The sequence below is a fragment of the Aethalodelphis obliquidens genome, unplaced genomic scaffold (assembly GCF_003676395.1).
Source record: "Aethalodelphis obliquidens isolate GAN/ISIS:26980383/991018 unplaced genomic scaffold, ASM367639v1 scaffold2, whole genome shotgun sequence".
Taxonomy (NCBI): Eukaryota; Metazoa; Chordata; class Mammalia; order Artiodactyla; family Delphinidae; genus Aethalodelphis; species Aethalodelphis obliquidens.
Genome location: NW_020837946.1, coordinates 8,433,393 through 8,452,425, shown reverse-complemented (window position 1 = coordinate 8,452,425; position 19,033 = coordinate 8,433,393). Strand labels below are relative to the sequence as shown.

The following is a 19,033-nucleotide window of genomic DNA, read 5'->3' as shown; positions in this document are numbered from 1 at the left end:
ACCAAAAAAAAAAAAAAAAAAAAAAAAAATTAAAATATCAAAAGTAAATAGAATTGGCTTCCATTTACAGAGTACCCACATGAACTCATTCTCATAAGAACCCTATGAAACGTAGATGAGGAGACTGAGAAATTAAGTATTTTTTGTAAATTCAATCAGTTAGTAAACAGCATAGATTGGATTTATTCCAGATCTTGTAGTGCAAAGTAAAGTAACAAAAAGATGAATAAAAAATTTTGTACCAGAAGTTCAACCAAGTCTTTGGGGAAGCTTGGGCAGCCATGATCTCATTTATAAGATCATTAAAATTTAGGTTCCTGGATTAATAAGGTCCCATGCCTTATTGCATGCTCTTTGAGAAACATAATGAGGTTTAGGTACCCAAGACTGGTTTCATTTGCTTTCTCCTTCTCCTCCGGTAGACGCACCTCTGCTGAGTAGATGCTTGGTGTGAGCCATCTAACAAACAGCTCTAGTTCTAAGACCGTGTCACTTTGTGTGATATCCAGCTACTCTCCCTACCCCTTCCATCAAGACAGTTTCCTGATCAGTGCAAAATTGTGACTACATTTAACTAAGCCAGACCATGAATGGCAATCTCAGCTTACCTTCAGATGTGATCATTATTTTATGCACTTATTTTTAGTCCTCTGTTCAACCCTATCACTGTTGTTCTGTGTTATGCCTTATGTCTTTAATGCCTTGAAGACAAGGTTAATACTTGTTTTGTTTATTTCATTCTTAGCATAGCTTTGCATACAATTAGGAACTAAATAAATTCTTACGGTGACATTGTTTTTTTGTAAGCCGGAAGTTTATTGATTTATTTAATTTTATTTCATTTGACTATCTTAGCATTTAACTAGTGTGCTGGATTGTTTTTTAATTTGCAACTATACAAAAATGATTTTTTTCGTTAGAATAATTTTGCCCAAATAAAATTGGGTAATCTTAATACATAATTCTTAATTTAAAGAGATGATTTTTGATACATGATGTAATTTTTTATGTAATTCTTGGTATATTTATATCTTCTTTATCTTACTCATCATTGTATTAGTTACATAAAAACTGTGCCATTACTCTATACATAACTGATTTGCTCTTCAGTTTTGTCACCTTCATTTTCGGTGAGAAGTGTATCTAGTAAAATGATTGATGAAAACTGAATGGTTGAACTTCGGAGCCTCATTGGACTCTGGTACATGGCAGGATTAATGCCATTTCGCATTCTATGTTTCAAAAAATATTTAGAGTTCTCTGCCATTGGATTCTGGAAGTACACATTACCGGAGCATTTTCTGAGAGTTTTTACTGATTTTGTGGCCCAGTAATTGCAGGTGATGTACCGGCCAAATGCATCCCGAAATGTCTTGTTGAAGAGGGTGTAGACCAGAGGATTCACCCCTGAGGAAACATAGCCTATCCACACAAATATCTCCAGGAGCATTTTGAGAGTCGTCTGGTTGCAGGAATCACATAAAGCTAAAGTTATATTTGTAATAAAAAAGGGGCACCACATAAGCAAAAAGAGGAAAAACACAATCCCTAGAACCTTTGAGGCTCTCTGTTCATTGGAAATGGTATGCACTGACTTTTTTCCTACTGTGGACGTTCTTCGCATAAGTATGTTATCACTTGCATTAGGCAGGGTTTTGTCCTTGTGAGAACCATCCAGCATTGCCACTTTTTCTGGTGTTGAGCAAGGTGTTTCATCCCTTTGGAAAACTGTGGACACAGTCAACCACATTAGGCGTTGAGGTGGCTTGTTTTTGACCAAGTAAGCTTTCTTCTGTAAAGCATGGATAGTGAGAAAGTAGGTGACAATCATGATCGCCAGAGGTGTAAAGAAGGAAGCCAGTGAGCCAAAGAGCATGAAATTGCCAAAACGATCCTTTGTCAGCCCACAAGTGATGTTGTTTGGGTTACCCACATCAGTGTCTATACCTTTAATAGGGATTGGAATGGCAATGCCTAAGGAAGAAGAAACAAGATAAATTGAGTTATTTTATGACCTTTGACTCTTAGATTAGGTCCTTTTAAAGTTTATCTTACTGACTTTACCCTATTAGTGTATTGTAATTCCTGGTACCCACAATGCAGAATCTGTCAAGCAATAAATCAGTGGAAGATTTGACAAATAGAACCTAAGTAAGCAAACCTGCTGTTTTTAAAGAGATTGGTTAGTGGTTTCAGTTTTGTAATTAAAGCTTCCCTAAAACCATAGTGTATGCATGAAATAGTAGAGAATGTCTTCATTTATTCTCCATTTCTCATTATCTATTTTTGTTTGTTGATCTATCCCAAGGTAAGGAAAAGAATTCAGAAGAGAAGCTGCTTTTATCTTAATATCCAGTGTAGTTGAGCTAAAGAGACTTAAGAATACATTCATGCAATATCTTAATTCTGAGTATACCTATTTTATAATCTTTGAGGTTACACAGTTTCATTTAACAGACAGTTTTATCTTTTGATATTTGTGAATGTCTTTTAACCTTTTCTTTCTGACTTCTTAGGGAAAACTCAGGGTTTATTGTTTTTTTTTCAAATGCTACTTAAAAATTTGAGAGCGAGTGGATCATGAAATTTACTTGCTTTTTAAAAAATATTTATTTATTTTTGGCTGTGTTGGGTCTTTGTTGCTGCATGCGGGCTTTCTCTAGTTGCAGTGAGCAGGGGCTACTCTTCATTGTGGTGCACGGGCTTCTCATTGCAGTGCATGGGCTCTAAGCACGCGAGCTTCAGTAGTTGTAACACTTGGGTCCAGTAGTTGTGGCTTGCGGGTTCTAGAGTGCAGGCTCAGTAGTTGAGGCTTGCGGGTTCTAGAGTGCAGGCTCAGTAGTTGTGGTGCACGGGCTTAGTTGCTCTGCGTCATGTGGGATCTTCCCGACCAGGGCTCGAACCCGTGTCCCCTGTATTGACAGGCGGATTCTTAACCACTGCGCCACCAGGGAAGCCATGAAATTTATTTTCAAGATTGAAGGTTCCTCTAATAAAAACGAAAGAAATGTACCTCATGCTAATTTTATTATACTTTAAATACCATGAAGTAGGTATTTAAATATGACCTTGTTTATTAGTGAAGTAGCTTATTAGCAAGATAGCACAAGGGTTAACCCTAATCCTTTCCCTTTGAAACAGCAGATACTTTAAAATAAGTCTGAATTAATTGATCTTTAGACAACTCTAGGAAGTATCATGAAAGAATTCACTTTTATGAATCTAAAAGTACTCCTATCACCTGCATAGCCTTTTTATGGTAGCAGAGAGACCTTGACAAGAATATATTCCTCAAACCCTTTCTAATGGAGGCCACTGCTTTTTCTGCTTTTCCTCAGGTATAACACCAGAAAGAGGATTCTGTATACTTTCTTTTCTACACTAGGGGTCAGCAAACTATAGCCCAAGGGCCAAATCTGGCCTGCCTTCTGTTTTTTAAATAAAACTTTATTGGAACACAGCCATACCCATTTGTTAATGTATTATATATGGCTGCTTTTGTTCTGCTGCAGAGTTGAGTAGTTCTGACAGAACCATATAGCATCTGTAAGACCAAAATATTTACTGTCTTGCCCTTTATAGAAAAACTTGGCTGGCCCCACCTCTACCCTGTTACTTGCAGGTAATCATTACACTGTTCTTTCCCCACCCCAAAGCACTTCCCTTTTAAAGTCTATTTAAGCTACTTATATCACTCTATTCTCCATCTAGATCATCTACCAACCTCCAGGATATATGTCTGTCTTCCTTAATGGTTTTGGCCCCTTGCTATAGTTTTCTATCCACTGTTAACCTTGCTATCATCTTCCATGACTTCATCCCATTTATTACTCTTCTAACACCTAATTTTATATTTCTTGAACTCTTCAACTCCAGTGCACTCCTGAAGCCATCCATCCATAAGTCCACTTAAAACTACCCCATAGGGACTTCCCTAGTGGCGCAGTGGTTAAGAATCTGCCTGCTAGTGCAGGGGACATGGGTTCGAGCCCTGGTCCAGGAAGGTCCCACATGCCGTGAAGCAGCTAGGCCCGTGCACCACAACTACTGAGCCTGTGCTCTAGAGCCCACGAGCCATAACTACTGAGCCTGCATGCCACAACTACTGAAGCTTGTGTGCCTAGATGCTCCACAACAAGAAAAGCCACTGCATGAGAAGTCTGCACACCACAATGAAGAGCAGCCCCCACTCACTGCAACTAGAGAAAGCCCGTGCGCAGCAACAAAGACCCAACACAGCCAAAAATAAATAAATTAAAAAAAGAAAAAACTGGCCCATATCGAAAATCATGAACTCTGATATTTCCCTTTCTTGTCCTGCTGCTCTTCATTACTTCTCTTTACAGTTATCTTGACATCTAGTGCATCCTTCCTTCTCTTTTTTCACATTCCACTAACTCCCATCAAGGCTCAGGTTACCTTCCCAACCAGCTTGTTGGTCAATGACATTTAAGTTTTCACTAGTATTTTTTATACCTTACCCTCTTATTCTCCTTTCGCCTTACTGTTGTCAGATGTTACCTAGGATAACTGTAAATTCAGAAGAAGAAAGTGAGCTCTTTTTTTTTTTTAGCACTTTGTAGAATTTAAAAACTGAACTAACGTCATTATTTGCCTTTTCTTTTACAAAGTCACTAAATTGTCATTGGTTCTACAACACAAAGTGTGATGAAATGAAAATGGCATTGATCTTGGCCTTTGTGCTAAAAAGCTGTTAAGTCTTTAAGCCAACTGTTTAAAACCTCTAGGTTTCTTTTCTCATCTGTAAAAGGAAAAAGTAGATTTGTAAGATCCTTCTAAGCTGTAATTTTGGGTTCATCTTTTTATTCTTTTCTTCCTGTATACATATCACTTAGTATTAGTCCATCTTCCTGAATGCAAAGATTATTTTTCTTATTTATCTTTGTATTCTTAGTACCTAACATATCATAGGTACTCTATAAATTTGATCAATTTATAAATTCATGTCATCCAGCCTTGATTGAGGTACCAACAGGCTGTTTATTGGCTTGATTATATTTCAGTTTCAGTGTTTTAATTCTCTTAAGGAGCCATTTCTCCTATTTTCCCTCTACCTTTGCCCTATTGTCTCCCCCCCCAACCCCCCGCCTCCAGCCTACCCTAACACACACTGTTTCCCTTTCCTTCTCCCTTATCACACTGAGCTTACCAAAAAGGTATGGGTTGTTTGATATGAACTACTTTAGTTTTCCTTCTCTCCACTCTAAATTTTGGCAGTTGTCACCCATCCATGCCTTTTCCGTAGCTTCTTTTTTAGGGGCCTCTTCTATCAATCAGCCTCTGTCCCCAAAGCTAGGCTTTTCTCTCTACTTGCAGATACCTCCATTCTGAATAGAGTTTTCCTTGACCCTAATTTCCTCCCAAGCCAGACTAGTAACAGTCCTTAGTTTTACCTCCAAATTTTTCAAAAGAGGTTTGGCCTTGGTATCTTTATTCCGGGAATATAAAGGTCATTTTCAGTGTCTTGCTTTCTTGATTTTTCCCCCAGCGTTCTTTTTTCTGATTAGGGAGAGAAGTCACATCTTTTTCTTGCTTTCCTTTTAGCATTTTCAGGTCTCTCTTGATTTTTTTTCTTCTTTGAATTTTTCCTTACTAGGAGAATATGAATCTGCTGGCAAACCGTTAATGATCATAGTAACTGTTGTGAATCTGTTTTTCTGATACTAACTTATTTAAAAGATTTGAGTTATCATTTATGCTGTACTTCATGCTAAGATACTCTAATATAGCAGCTATCTTTGAGTATTAAACATGGGCACAGGGGCATAAAAACAGTTTAGAAGAAATACAATTTCTCCCAAAAATTATTTCTGAACATCGTTTGTGTATCTCTTAAAACTTGTAATTAAACATGTTCAAAACACTTAGACAGTAATGCCTTTAGTCTGCGTACATACTGGTTTCCAAGGTGAATATATGAACTCTGATACCTGCATACAAAAAGTTTGGGTTCTTTTTGTTTTTGTTTTTGTTTTCCTCTTTTCCTATTTATCTTCTTAGGTGTGATTTAAGATGCATTTCATTTTTTTAAATTGTTGTTACTTTAATAAAATTTCAAGATTCTGCATGCTACCCAGACCTTAATGATCGGTTGACATATATGAAAACTGTTTTCAGATTTAGTCTTCCTGCATGTCAAAATCAAGCCTTGAACTTTTCTTCTTTTTCACACTTTTTGCTGATAGTGTGCTTTAGAGGCTGTACGATGAATGTAATGTTGTGAGGAGCTTGTATTGGTGTAACAGTGTCTACCAGGCCTGGTAATCTCCTAGCCAAATGGAACCAAAGCCTATATACACCACCCCACACCCTGACATTCCCCACATACCTATTGAAATTAACCACACCACTGTAATCTTGATGAATGCTGTAGCTCGTGAGTTATATTGATTGGCCTGGATTGGCTTTTTGATGGCTATGTAACGATCCACTGAAATGGCGCAGAGATGCATGATGGATGCAGTAGAAAAAAGAACATCAAGAAATAACCAGGCAGGGCATAGAACGAGTGGGAGGGGCCACATAGCCTCTGAAAGAAAGAAAAACAAAACAAAAACATATTCTCCTCAAAATGGCAACCTTTAATCTACAGTTTCTTTTTTAAGTGATACATATTTTTTAACCTTTTTCTGTATTCATCTGAAATTTTACGACTTAAGCTCCAAGGTAATGTTTGACTTCAGATAATGGAGTCAGTAATATTAAATACATTCTGTAGATGGTACCCTTTAAATACATTTTCTGTTTTGTATAATAATTACAGCTCTTTTCCTAAATCAGTTTAGCATTTTTAGCATTATTTTGACCTTTGCTCTTTTGTGTATTCCTTTTGTGATCTTTTAAAAATGTATACAGTGTTGCAACTGGAACTTAACCTTACTATTCAGATAAAATTTATTTTTAAACTGCTATTGTATTTAAAAAAAAAAAAAAACATTTACCGAATAGAGGAAGCAATATAATGTGGCAAAAAGAATATTAGCATGGCAGTCTCAGTGAGGCCTGGGATTTTGGCTTACTTCTAGCATTAACTAGCAGTATGATCCTTGTTTATAGCAAACTCTAATTTGGTGAAATAATTAAGTGGAATGACTTGAGTTTTCCTTTTGACAGAAATAGTTCTTAAATAAAGTTTGCAAAAGGAATGGCTTCAGATTATTCCAAAGAAAAATGGGTTGTTACCCTTCCAATATAGTCCATCCTTCACTCCAAGCAAGGAGATGTAATAAACAGTACAGACTTGGGTTTAAAATGAAAATCTCATTATTAAGCATGGTACTTTATTTAACAAATTTTTATTTAAAAAGCATTTATTCTATACCTCATACAGTCTGAAACACTTTAGAAATATTAACTTTTGATTATATAAACCCTTTTTATGGTTTAATTGTATGTCCACTGACATGTAAACTACTTTTCTTTTCCTGGTTTTTGCGAGTGTATCTGACTTTGACAGGTATAAAATGATTGAGATAATTGAAGAGGGAACCAAGATAACTATCTCAGGATTTCAGAGCACCAAGAGACCCTTTAATTGTAAACTGTTTAAATTCAGGAAGCCTGGGTGTGGAGAAAGGTTAGTATCCCAGATCAAAAAAGGACCATAATTTAGGGAAAGAGGTTTTAGATAGACTTGAATATGTCTTTTTCAAGACTCAAGTGGGATCTCAGTGAAAAATATTTGGATACTTCACAAAAAAAGGTAGGTAGCGAAAAAAAAAAAAATAAATAGGTAGCAAAAAAAAAAAGGTAGGTAGCAAGGCTGACAAACACACCATTTGGTGCCTTCTGTTTCCAAAGTTGGTATGTGGCATGCTTAATAGAAATATTAAAATACTTCTTTTTAAAACAAAATCAGTATGAATTTTTTATTGAAAAAAAGATAAATGATTCCTTGGTACTTGGTTCCATGCTCAGCAGATTCTTTCAAAAGGATTTAAAGCATTAGGTGGAAGGAGTAATTCATACTTTTAAGTAAATTACTGTAATCAGACTTTTCCTACTTCACTGAATTGGGGGTGGGGATAAGGGACAGAGATGATAAATTATAATCATTGAGCTGGAAGAGACCTTAGAGATTATATCATTGATTTTGTGGATGAGTAAATTGTGGTACAATTAAGTCTTTGAATATGAGAGGGAGCATTTATTTATCAAAATTTAAATGTTAATTGAAAGTGTTCTTTAGGGCCTTGCTACTCAAGGTGTGCTCTTCAGATCAGCAAGGATCAGCATCACCTAGGAACTAGTTAGAACTGCAGGCTCTTGGGCCTCATCCCTTAGGTACTGAATCATACTGCAGTTGAAGGAAATACCCAGGTGATCTGTATGCAGATTAGTGTTTGAGAAGCACTGCTTTCTTGAAAAGGTTGTGTATTGAGTTTGCTGGCGTAGGATAGGCACTCAGAATTCCTCACAGAAACAAACTTATGCAAGACCGCTCAAAATAAACAAAGAAATAAAGTATGGCAGAGAAACTTGTGTTTAGAATGAATCTAATCAATCAGACTTTCTCCCTCTTAGCCGTAATGTTCAGTTTTCCTGTTAACTAGTGGAAAAGGACCTTGAACAAAGGCAGCAATGTACTCTTTGACCTGAGCTTAAGCAAACTTATGGTCTAGAGTGGAAAGAATCATCCATGACAGATAGTTTTGCAGTGGAAGCTACTTGAAGTGAGGCTTCATCTTCAACTATCCTGAAGTTCAGATTTAGAACTGAGTAGGAAGTAGAAAAATACTCAAGCCTAGAGCTACAACCAGAGATGTTAATCATAGTTAAGGATTTTAAAAGGCAGATAATTAATGTCTTATATCTTATATCTTCTTATAGGCTTCCTTTTTTTAAATGCATGATCTCCATCATCTTTCAAAGTGGGTTGCTAATAAATTTAAACTTGCCTATTTAGGTATTCTAATTATGGATTATATTTTTTTAAATTAAGGTCTGGAAAATTCTAGTCATAAATCTAGTAGCCGTGAGTAGGAAGCCACAATAGAATTCTCATATGAAAAGTACATGTCTTTGGAATTGAACTGCCTGACCCACATACTTCTAATTGTGAGCTAAGAGGGAAAGCTCTTTAGTGCTGGTTTTCACAAGCCTGTGGAACCTTGTTAGCCTCCTTTTCCAACAGAATGAATTTATTTTATAAACTCCAATTTTGGAACAGAAAGTGGATAGTGGATATTAAAATTAATGCAGATCATTAAAATTTTATTACTTGAGTGCTTTCTTAATTGATAATAGTAGAGATGTTGAAACGTGATAGAGAAATTTCTTTAAGAAAGAAAGAGACTGAGATTTAGAATTAAGAGTGATGGATCTTTTTGATTAACCTTTATGATTCCAAGTTTCATGAAATACTAGTGAATAGACTGTTTTTATGAAACTAATATAAAAGTAACAGATGACTGCATTAAATAGGTATCTTTTATACAAAGCTAAAATAATTGCCTAAAGTAGAAATCACGTGATACAATAATTTATACAAGTTAAAAACAGTTCTAGACATTCTCAGTTTATGAAAGGATTTTTTCTAGTCCAGATATTTTCATTCTAAATAGTATTAATTTGATAGGCTCAAGGTCAGAAAAGTTTTTTACTATTCAGAGTAACTGAAAAAGGTTAACTTGGTATGGTGAGATAGGTTAGCTATTCAAAAACTTATATGTTATTTTTATTAGGAGTTTTAATTTGGTTTAAGGATTTATAATTTCATTTATTTGTTATAATGTATTATGTCTAACTTATTTCCATAAGAATGTAATGTATTATTTTAAATGGAACATAAAAAGAAAGAAAGAATCTAAGGGAAATAAGTTATCAGGTACTTAAACTAAATTAATTACTGCTGGGGCTCTAAATTAGACTTTTTTTTAATAAAAGCTAATACAGAAAGGGGAAGACATTTAAATTATATAGTATTTGTTGTCCCACAAAAAGAAAGCACACAAAATTTCTCTGAAAAACAAATCCCGGGCTTCCCTGGTGCCACAGTGGTTGAGAGTCCGCCTGCCGATGCAGGGGACACGGGTTTGTGCCCCGGTCCGGGAAGATCCCACGTGCCGCAGAGGGAAGACTCCACATGCCGCGGAGTGGCTGGGCCCCTGAGCCTTCGCCGCTGAGCCTGCGCGTCCGGAGCCTGTGCTCCGCAACGGGAGAGGCCACAACAGTGAGAGGCCCGCGTACCGCAAAAAAAACAAAAACAAAAACAAATCCCACTTCCCACCTCGTTGCCCTATCCACTTCATTAAACTCAAAGAGGAATTTACTTCCAATAAGGTTTGAATAATGGCATTTCTTTGGGTGCCTAAAATAATTACAAATTGATAATTATAGGAGCAAAACAAGTCTTAGATGAGTCTTGGATCATGGACAGTTTGTTATTTATCTAAAAATATTAGTAGCACAAATATCTTGTTTAAAATGAAGACTTGTGTGCTGTACCATCATACATAAGGGGTGGTAGAACTGCCGTTCAGTTACATACGTTTCTATTTGTCTCCCAGGGAAGGTTCAGTAACTTCTTAGACCTGTGTCTAATATCTTCCTCAGAAAAGATGTCTGGCAATCATTTCAAGGATTCATGCAAGTATTGGTTAAGACCCACATATTCTGTATCATTTAATATGAAATATAACCTTAAAAAAATATTGGGTTCTGCCTTGTCCCTAGAGAAAATTCTATGGCCCTCCTGTTCGATAGAGTTATTTGAGATATAAATGTTGTCTTTGCCAAATATTATAGTTTTGGTTGATATAATTTCTCATTTCATTTGAGAAAGCAGTGTAACAGAGGTTAAGAGTGTGAATTCTAGAATCAGTTCTCCTAGGTTCAAATTGTATCTCTGCCACTTACTTATTCTTATCTCCTCTCTTGTAAAATGGGGATGATAATAATAATACTGATTTTATAGAGTTGCTTTGAGGATTAAATGCAATAATACATGTAAAGTGTTTAGAACAATATCTGGCATAAAGAAAGCACTCAAAATGTTAGTTCTTATTACTATTATTGTTTGACAGAAACTAGCCAACTAGCCCAACCATTAAAACACTCCCACTTAGAAACAATGAGCCATATCATCAGTATAAAACCTGGTATGTTTGTCTTCCTGCCTGCTGTAGCAGGAGTGCGTGCATCCAATTAAACTTAAAACTGTACTTCAAAAAAAGGGCATGAGAACATGTTTAACTGTTCAACTTTTAATTAAATTTGTCATGAAAGTATGCCTTTTACTAAAGTTGAATTTTAACTATGTTATTTATATATGTGGCAAAGAAGCATAAGTAACCTATGTGCATTGCCAAACATTGCCATGCCTTTTTGTTCGTTTTTTTGTTTTGGAAAGTAATTGACATTAATCTCTGAATCTGGCACATAAAAGATTTCCCTTTTAAGGATTTAAAGACTATTTTTAAAGCCATCCCAAGAGGACTATGTTCGTGGAGGTAAATAGTTCATGAATGTATTGGAGCAGGACAAATCCTAAATGGCTCTAATGTCCAAAAAGGACATAGTTTTCAAGTACACGTTTTTTTAAATCTCAAATTCTTATGTTTCTATATTTATCTTCTGGAAAAGACAGACCTAGACCAGTGCTTAAATTTTTATTACAAAGCTTCTGCTTTGTTTTTGTTATTCTTGTTTTTTCGTTACATTTGAGCATATGAGGTATCCTGGGGTTAGATGTCCAATATAGTGTTTTAAGCGTTTCGAGTGATTTAATACTTATAAAAATTTTTCCTTGGTTTTTTAAAATTTCCACTTTCCAAAAAGAAGTGCCTTTAATTGCTTTGCTCCCTCATTTAAGAATTAGGTAGAGCAGCATTTCACTGCATAAATGAATAACTGATTTGTTTTTCTTTTACTGCTATACATTTATCTCATCTCTGGTGAAACTCACATCCAAACTAAATCTTATATTTAAGTATATAAACCCTTTGCATGTTGTACTGGTACTTGCCAATTATTAGTGCCTAAAACGTGCTGGGACCTACTTGACAATTTCACAAGATATTGGCAATGGAAGATGTAGCATAACCATTTTACAGACAAGGTGATTGAACTCTGATATGTTGTTAAGTGACTTGCATAAGCCAATACAAGAGAACCAGGATTCAGAGCCTAGGGTATCTTGCTTCAAACCCCCATCTTTCAGCCATTTTATACACCCTCTTTCAACTGTACCACAGATACTGTTTCAACTTACAGATCATGAGACATGGATTAAAACTTGTTGTAAATAAGCCAGTAATGACCAATGAATGACCAAATGCTGTATTTACTCCCTTTACATTTTTAATCATTTATTTCATGAGAGAAGGCAAAGTTCGGAGACGTTCTTAAACTGTGAATAATCTTTCTTTTTTATATCGGCATATGATGTTCTGTTTTCCTTTGCGTCCTACTCAAGTATTTCTAACCTAGGCAACTTCAAGCCTTATGTTATAAGCTACTAATTTGTGATCATGATTTTTAAGAATTATAGACAAAACAGTAAAAAACTGGAAAGTAAAGGTTAAGTCCAATGCTCCCAAAGAGGAAGAAGTGACAGAAAAGTTGATGTAGCACAATTTGAAAGACCATGTTTTGCCTGCCAGTCATAATAATCTTGGAAGAAATTCAAATAATATATAATCAAATATTATACAAATTTTTGGTTCAATAAAATGTTTCTCAGTATAAAAGCCACTTTAAAATTTTCAGTGCTCTCCTTTTTTTTAAAAACTACATTTTATTAGAATATAAAGTTTCAGTGTTACTGTCATTGAATTTCCGTGAGATAACTAAAATAACTTATGTCATTCATAGTGGTAATTAGTTTGTTTATGTTTACAGAGCCAGGGACACTTTTGTTTGTACAGACTTCAGAAGTTCTGAAGATTATCCCTATAATGAGAGAAAAATACACAAAATCTACTTCTGCATTTTAAGATTATAGAAATTCTTATAAATGCATTAATTTAGAAAGTCTTAGTATTTGTTAACACATGAAAGGCTATCAAAAACTCTTAGTATTTGAAGTCAGGTCCCCATTTATAATATGTGCAGTTCCCAATTTATGAATGCATCCTTTTGAAGCTTTTTAGAGGGCAACATGCATTTTCTCATATATTTTCTCATAGAAATAGAATAATGTTTTCAATAATGAATTAATTCAGTAATATTTTGAATAGTGGTTAAGTTCCCAGTTTAGTTTATTTTTAAAAATCTACTACCTTTCTATATAGCTTAATTACTGATAGTAGAAGTGTTTCAGTCTATGAAAGAGTTTATTTTGTAATTAAAAATTTACATTTGAAAGAAGGAAATTAGGTTAAAAATGTAATAATTATTTCAGACATAGGAAGACATTCTACATATTTTGTGTTAAAATATGTTGGATTTTCTGCTGACTCTTATAGCTAAGAATATCTTGGGCCCCAAATATTTAAATATAAACTTAGTTTTCAGCTGCTATGTACCTACTGTTTTCCTGTGGAATACATGGGATTATCACTGTTGTCTGCTTTTGTGTTTTGTTTGTCAGCTTATTTAATGCCATGAAACTTTGCCTTTTAAGATTCCTTAACTGTTTAGTTGTTGATTTAAGTATCTACCACAGTATTTTGCAAAGACTAATAGATGTTTGATGGACTCATGGATTTTAAAGTTAAAATTCACTTCAATCTCATTTATTCAACATAACGTCAATTAAATTTTGTGGTAGTATGAGACGAGCATTTTAATATTTTTTGTACGCCTAGCAAAGCACAATTTAAAGAGTGATTTGACACATTAAACTATTGTGTGCATGGAGATAAGAGTTTGAATCAATGCCTATACAGTCTTTACCATATATGCATAAATGTTCCTGCATAATCCTCATTTATTTCTTTTAAACTTTATTCAGAATTAAGATTGTTTAGGTTCTCCTTTAGAGTAAGATTTCTTAATTATTTTCCATGGTTATGTGTAGCACTAGATTATTCAAAAGGTTGCAAATTTGTAAAAGGGAGGGGTATAGACAGGCAATATTAATGATTAGAGAGTCTTCTAAAGCAGAAAACCTTATTCATTACTGCATGTCCTACCACAGAATTTAAAGCCTGGATAAGAGTTGATTTAGAATGGGAAGTTTTAGCCCGTCACCATCCGATTATATATGGGGGATCAAGTACTTACTTTTAGATATCTTTCTGTACTTACTTATAAAAATGTAACATTTAAACCTGAATACAATAGTTTGAATGGCAGTTTTTCTTCACCTTCTAATATATATTCTAGTTAATAAATTTTACTTCTATAACCTGAAATATTTTTATCTTCACCATATAAGCAATTCCAAGAAGCCCTATCTGATTATCCTACAAATAATCATTTTTTCTTAAGCAATTAATGAATGGAATATCAATTAATGTCAAGCATTAAATAAGTTAAATATTCTCTTAATGCTGATTCTTAAGAGCCCTCATAATTCATCATCAGAATTATTTGTGTGTACCCAAATTCTCTAACTAGAGATGATATGCATGAATAGGAAACTTATATCATTTTAATATCGTTATCTTTTTTATCAATATTATAACTAAGATTTCAGTTCTAATTATATTTTAAATTATTGTAATAACTCAGGTTTTGATCCCTTATTTTAGTAACTTAGAGGTCTGATTCCTCTAACATATATCAAGGACATAAATGGTCAGAAATCATAAAAATTAAACAGATGGATCATCTCTTGAGATGCTTTGAGCCAGACCATTCCTTCAGCAACTAAACATAGTTTTTTGTTAACAAGACACATGTGTAAGACTTGTGTTTAAGTCTTACGTACACAAACTATAAAGAGATATAACAAGACTTTTTAGAACAATTCCAATTTAAATTGGGGTTTAGAGATTTATATCGGAATTCAGTGATTCAAAGACCTTATTATTAATAATTAACCCAGCACACTAACTGTCACAGCAGTGTCCTAGATATTGCTTTATCAAGAAAAAAAAAAGTACTAGTAATGGGGTAAAGTATAGGTCTGTTCTTCACAATAATTTTTAGGTAATGTATGCAGAATATATGAATATTGCTAACTTGGATGACTTTTTAAATGATTTTGTTAGGTGGCTGAGGAGGGAATGGAATTGTTTCCAAGAAATTATTTTTTGCTCTTTAAAACTGATTATCAACCATAGAAAATGATGAAAAATGAGGGACTGTTTACTCACTGTACCTTTAAATAGTGCAAGTCCATATTTAAAGATTAAATGAGTATCTGTTTCTCTAATAGTATACCATAGTTCGGTGGTTTGATGGCAGGAACAAAATGAAATACTTACCAAACATTATTGTCAAGAGGGCAATCGGCATCACAAATAATCCAACCAGCAAATCAGCCACTGCCAGGGACATTAGGAAATAATTGGTAGCATACTGTAACTTTTTCTCCAGTGCAACAGCCAGAATAACGAGGATGTTTCCACCAATTGTGGGTATTATCACCATGAGTATCAGAAGAGCTGCCCAGTGCAGCTTATTTCCCTGTTCCTCAACAATCTGTTTCATTTCGTCTGGTATCGATTCTGTCTGTAATCCAGACCAGTTAGAAGAGATTAAATGGTCAAATGAGCTCTGCAAAATGTGCTCAGGAATTGTGCGTCGTTCGAATATTCTATAAGAGAGAGCCATTCATTGTTTTTCTTTAATTTTTTCCGATTCCAGACAGTGGTCAGCATGGTCAGTAGCTAAGCTGGTCATCTGCATTTTTAAGCCTTTGTACCCATGCCAAATACTCAAGGCCAAAGTTGACTCCTTCCTTAAAAAAAGAATTTCAAGTTCTATAAAATGAGAGCATACATACATTTGTCCATGTCTGTAGGTAAGGCCCGAGTGTTTAGTATTCTGCAGAGGTTCCGGTTTCCGAAGGCTTAGTGAAAGAAACTGATAGCTGTGAAAAAAAGACTATATTTTTGGTTTCTCTCTCTCCCTCTTTTTTTTTCTTGTAGTGGTGGAGTCGAGTTTGAATTTGAATGCCAGAGAGCTTCCCCTAGATATAAAAATATGTCAATTGCATTATTTTATTTCTTTATTTTCAAAACCCAGTTTAAAAAGTTGAATTTATTAGTAGCCCCTCCCTCCTCAATAGGTCTCTTGTGCATTTGTGACAATGCAGCCAATCCTCATAAACGTATGCCTGGTATGCTCCAATTAATGAAACGAGATATATTAATTTTTTCAGTGGTATAATAAAAACCTAGGTGTTTCCTGACCCTTGAATGTCTTTTTACCTTTACTTTAGAATATGTACAGAAGATTAGAAACATCAGAGCACCAAATAGTTCTGAATAGAACTTTTCATACACACTGGCCATCTACCTAGAAACACTCCAAGCCCCCCTAACGTATAAATAAATGATTTACCAGCTAGGAATCCTTATTTGTAATTGGGTTTTGTCTGAGCAGGTTTATTTTAATACTGATATAAATGCCATTTTTGTAAAACATTTTATAACTCCTTTAGTTTGAAAGAAGGGGAGAAAATACGTATTACTAGAATCCAGATACTTGTTTTTACTTATTTCATCCTTCGAAGAAAGCATGTTTCTGCAACAAATATTTTCCAAATTTATCACTTTATGTTTATCACTTTATGCCAAATTTGAACCAGTTCTTTTTTGGTTTTAAGTAGTAATTTTTTTCTTAACCTTCCCAGTTTCCGAGGGAAGGAGGGGAAGCTGAGAGGAAGATTAAATCATTTATTCATAAAATCTACAAATCCCACGTTAAAAATCTCCCCTTTAACATTTGTAAATTTTTCATTTTGGTTTTTTTAACCACTGAATAGAAATAAAAGATTATGGTAGCAGAGTTTGTGAAGAAAGTAAAAAAGAAAACTCTTTAGATCAACTCTATATTTATTTGTTAAATACTTACCTCTTGCTTGCTCTTTACTCTCCCAAGCATGTCATCTTATCTGCTCAGTAGACCAGATGCTGCTGTGACTGAAGTCCTCCTCGCATTGACTTATTCTGAGCCTCCAGCACTGGTGCTTGAAAGCAATGAAACAAATGTGTTGTATAGCTGTAAGCGTGCCAAGGAGGTTATTTCATCTTTGATACATTCATTTTTAGAGAGTAGCAGCATTCATTATAACTCATAAAATCACTAGTTAAGTATGTTAAACCAGTTCGTGACCCTTATTCAAGTTATATTCTTAAGAGCTCTCTTTAATATTGGGGGGACTGTAATAAACTCTGTCATTTTAGCTTAACGTAGTTCTGTTTTAGATTAACCCTAGGCTGTTTTTCCCATTTGAGAAAGAATAAGATACAATCTAGAGATACTAGAGCATTAATTCCGTGAAGGTTCTGCCCAGTGAACCTTAGAGTGATTTCCAGAGCTCTAATTTCTACCAGTGAAACAAGATTCTTATCCAGCTTTTATGCCTTTGTTGTGGAACACAATTAATTTGCTCTGGTTACAACCTTATATAGAAGAACACAGAAAGGTTTGAATTCTACATGCTTACATAAGTTTTAGAAGAGACTTTTTCATTGCTTGCTTTTAAAAAGATGGCCTCTGGATTTGGGAGTTGGTTCATTGGCAGTTTTTTTTTTTCACAGATACATTGGGGAAAGTATGTGATACATAATGAAAATACATTTCTGCCTTATTTCAGAAAATTAGTGTAAAAGTCTTATCAGCTATTCTATCTGAGTTTTCCTTAAACTGTAAGACTAGCTTAGTACTAGAACTTCAGCATTCTCAAGGTTTCCTTTTAAAAGGTCATCATAGGGGACTTCCCTGGCGGTCCAGTGGTTAAGACTCTGTGCTTCCATTGCAGGGGGGCACGTGTTCGATCCCTAGTCAGGGAACTAGAGCCCGCATGCCATGTGGCAAAAAATAAATAAAGATCATCATAGATTGCTCATAGTTTAAAATTATTTAATTACTTCTACATTGGCAACAGCATTTATGCCCTGTTTCAAATTTATATTCCTTCCCTTGTGTGAAAGTTATTGGAAAATATTTTGTTCATTTCAGTTCTACTGAGCACTTCAGATTTTATTCAATATTTGTTTTATTTTAACTCAAAATTCAATATTTTACAAAAAATATTTACTAAGAATTTTGGGTGAAAACGAATAAAATAATCCTCAAGAACAATCAGATGGATTTTAATGTGCCAGAATTTCTCTTCAGGACTATGAAAATATCTTAAAATAACTGCTTTATTCTGAACCACAATTTGACCCCTGTGCTCATGCAGGCAGATAGGTATCTGCAAAACAAGTAATGTCAGATTGAAAATAGCATCATTATATTTAATGAAAAGACTTGTATGAAAGAAACCTTCATTGATTTGTGTTTACAGATAAATTTATTAAAATATTCATTGAGTATATTATAAAAATACCAAACATTATTATTTTATAATACTGTGCCAATGCCGACCCTTCTCACCCACATTCACTCACTTTCTTTTTTTTTTAATATTTATTTATTTATTTTATTTTTGGCTGAATAGGGTCTTAGTTGCAGCACGCAGGATCTTGGTTGCAGCATGTGGGTTCTTTTCGTTGTGGCACGCAGGCTCCAGAGCACGCGGGCTCTCTAGTTGTGGCTCGCATGCTCAGTAGTTGAGGCTCATGGGCTTAGTTTCCCCACGGCATATGGGATCTTAGTTCCCCTGCCAGGGGTCAAACCTGTGTCCCCTGCATTGGAAGGTAGATTCTTAACCACTGGACCACAGGGAAGTCCCTCACTTTTTTTTTTTAAACCTTAACTAAAAGTAGTTAAAATTGGTTCTTGGAATGTTTTTATTTTATTTTTGTATTTTTGATTAGTTTAATGGCTAAAGGACATAACTAGCTAGAACAACTACTTATTTGGCAACCTTGAGTTATTAGAAGCATAGCTGATAATCGGAGAGAAAGCAAAATAATAATAATAAAAGGGTAGATGAATCTCTCAGTTGGCAAATAACTAAACCTGTGTTCTAAAACCTCATGCACATTAGGCAGAAGGCTGTCTATAA

General features: G+C 34.7%; 2 protein-coding genes across 4 annotated transcripts in view; one reads left to right on the top strand and one right to left on the bottom strand.

The window, feature by feature from the left end:
* PSMD1 (proteasome 26S subunit, non-ATPase 1) overlaps positions 1-19,033 on the top strand; it is a 105,241-nt gene that overhangs the window by 34,238 nt on the left and 51,970 nt on the right. The window lies entirely within an intron of this gene.
* Positions 805-18,080, bottom strand: HTR2B (5-hydroxytryptamine receptor 2B). Its single transcript, XM_027118707.1, has 3 exons — positions 15,336-18,080; positions 6,350-6,550; positions 805-1,974 (listed from the first exon to the last, which is right to left on the bottom strand). The coding sequence occupies exons 1-3, from the start codon at positions 15,682-15,684 to the stop codon at positions 1,085-1,087; spliced, it is 1,440 nt and encodes a 479-aa protein (XP_026974508.1). The 5' UTR covers positions 15,685-18,080; the 3' UTR covers positions 805-1,084.

Coding starts and splice junctions, on each gene's coding strand:
- HTR2B (XM_027118707.1), bottom strand. CDS start 15,684: ATGGCTCTCTCTTATAGAATATTCGAACGACGCACAATTCCTGAGCAC. Junction 6,551..15,335: donor CCTCTTGACAATAATGTTTG/GTAAGTATTTCA, acceptor TCTTTCTTTCAG/AGGCTATGTGGCCCCTCCCA. Junction 1,975..6,349: donor GGTGTGGTTAATTTCAATAG/GTATGTGGGGAA, acceptor CTTCTTCCTTAG/GCATTGCCATTCCAATCCCT.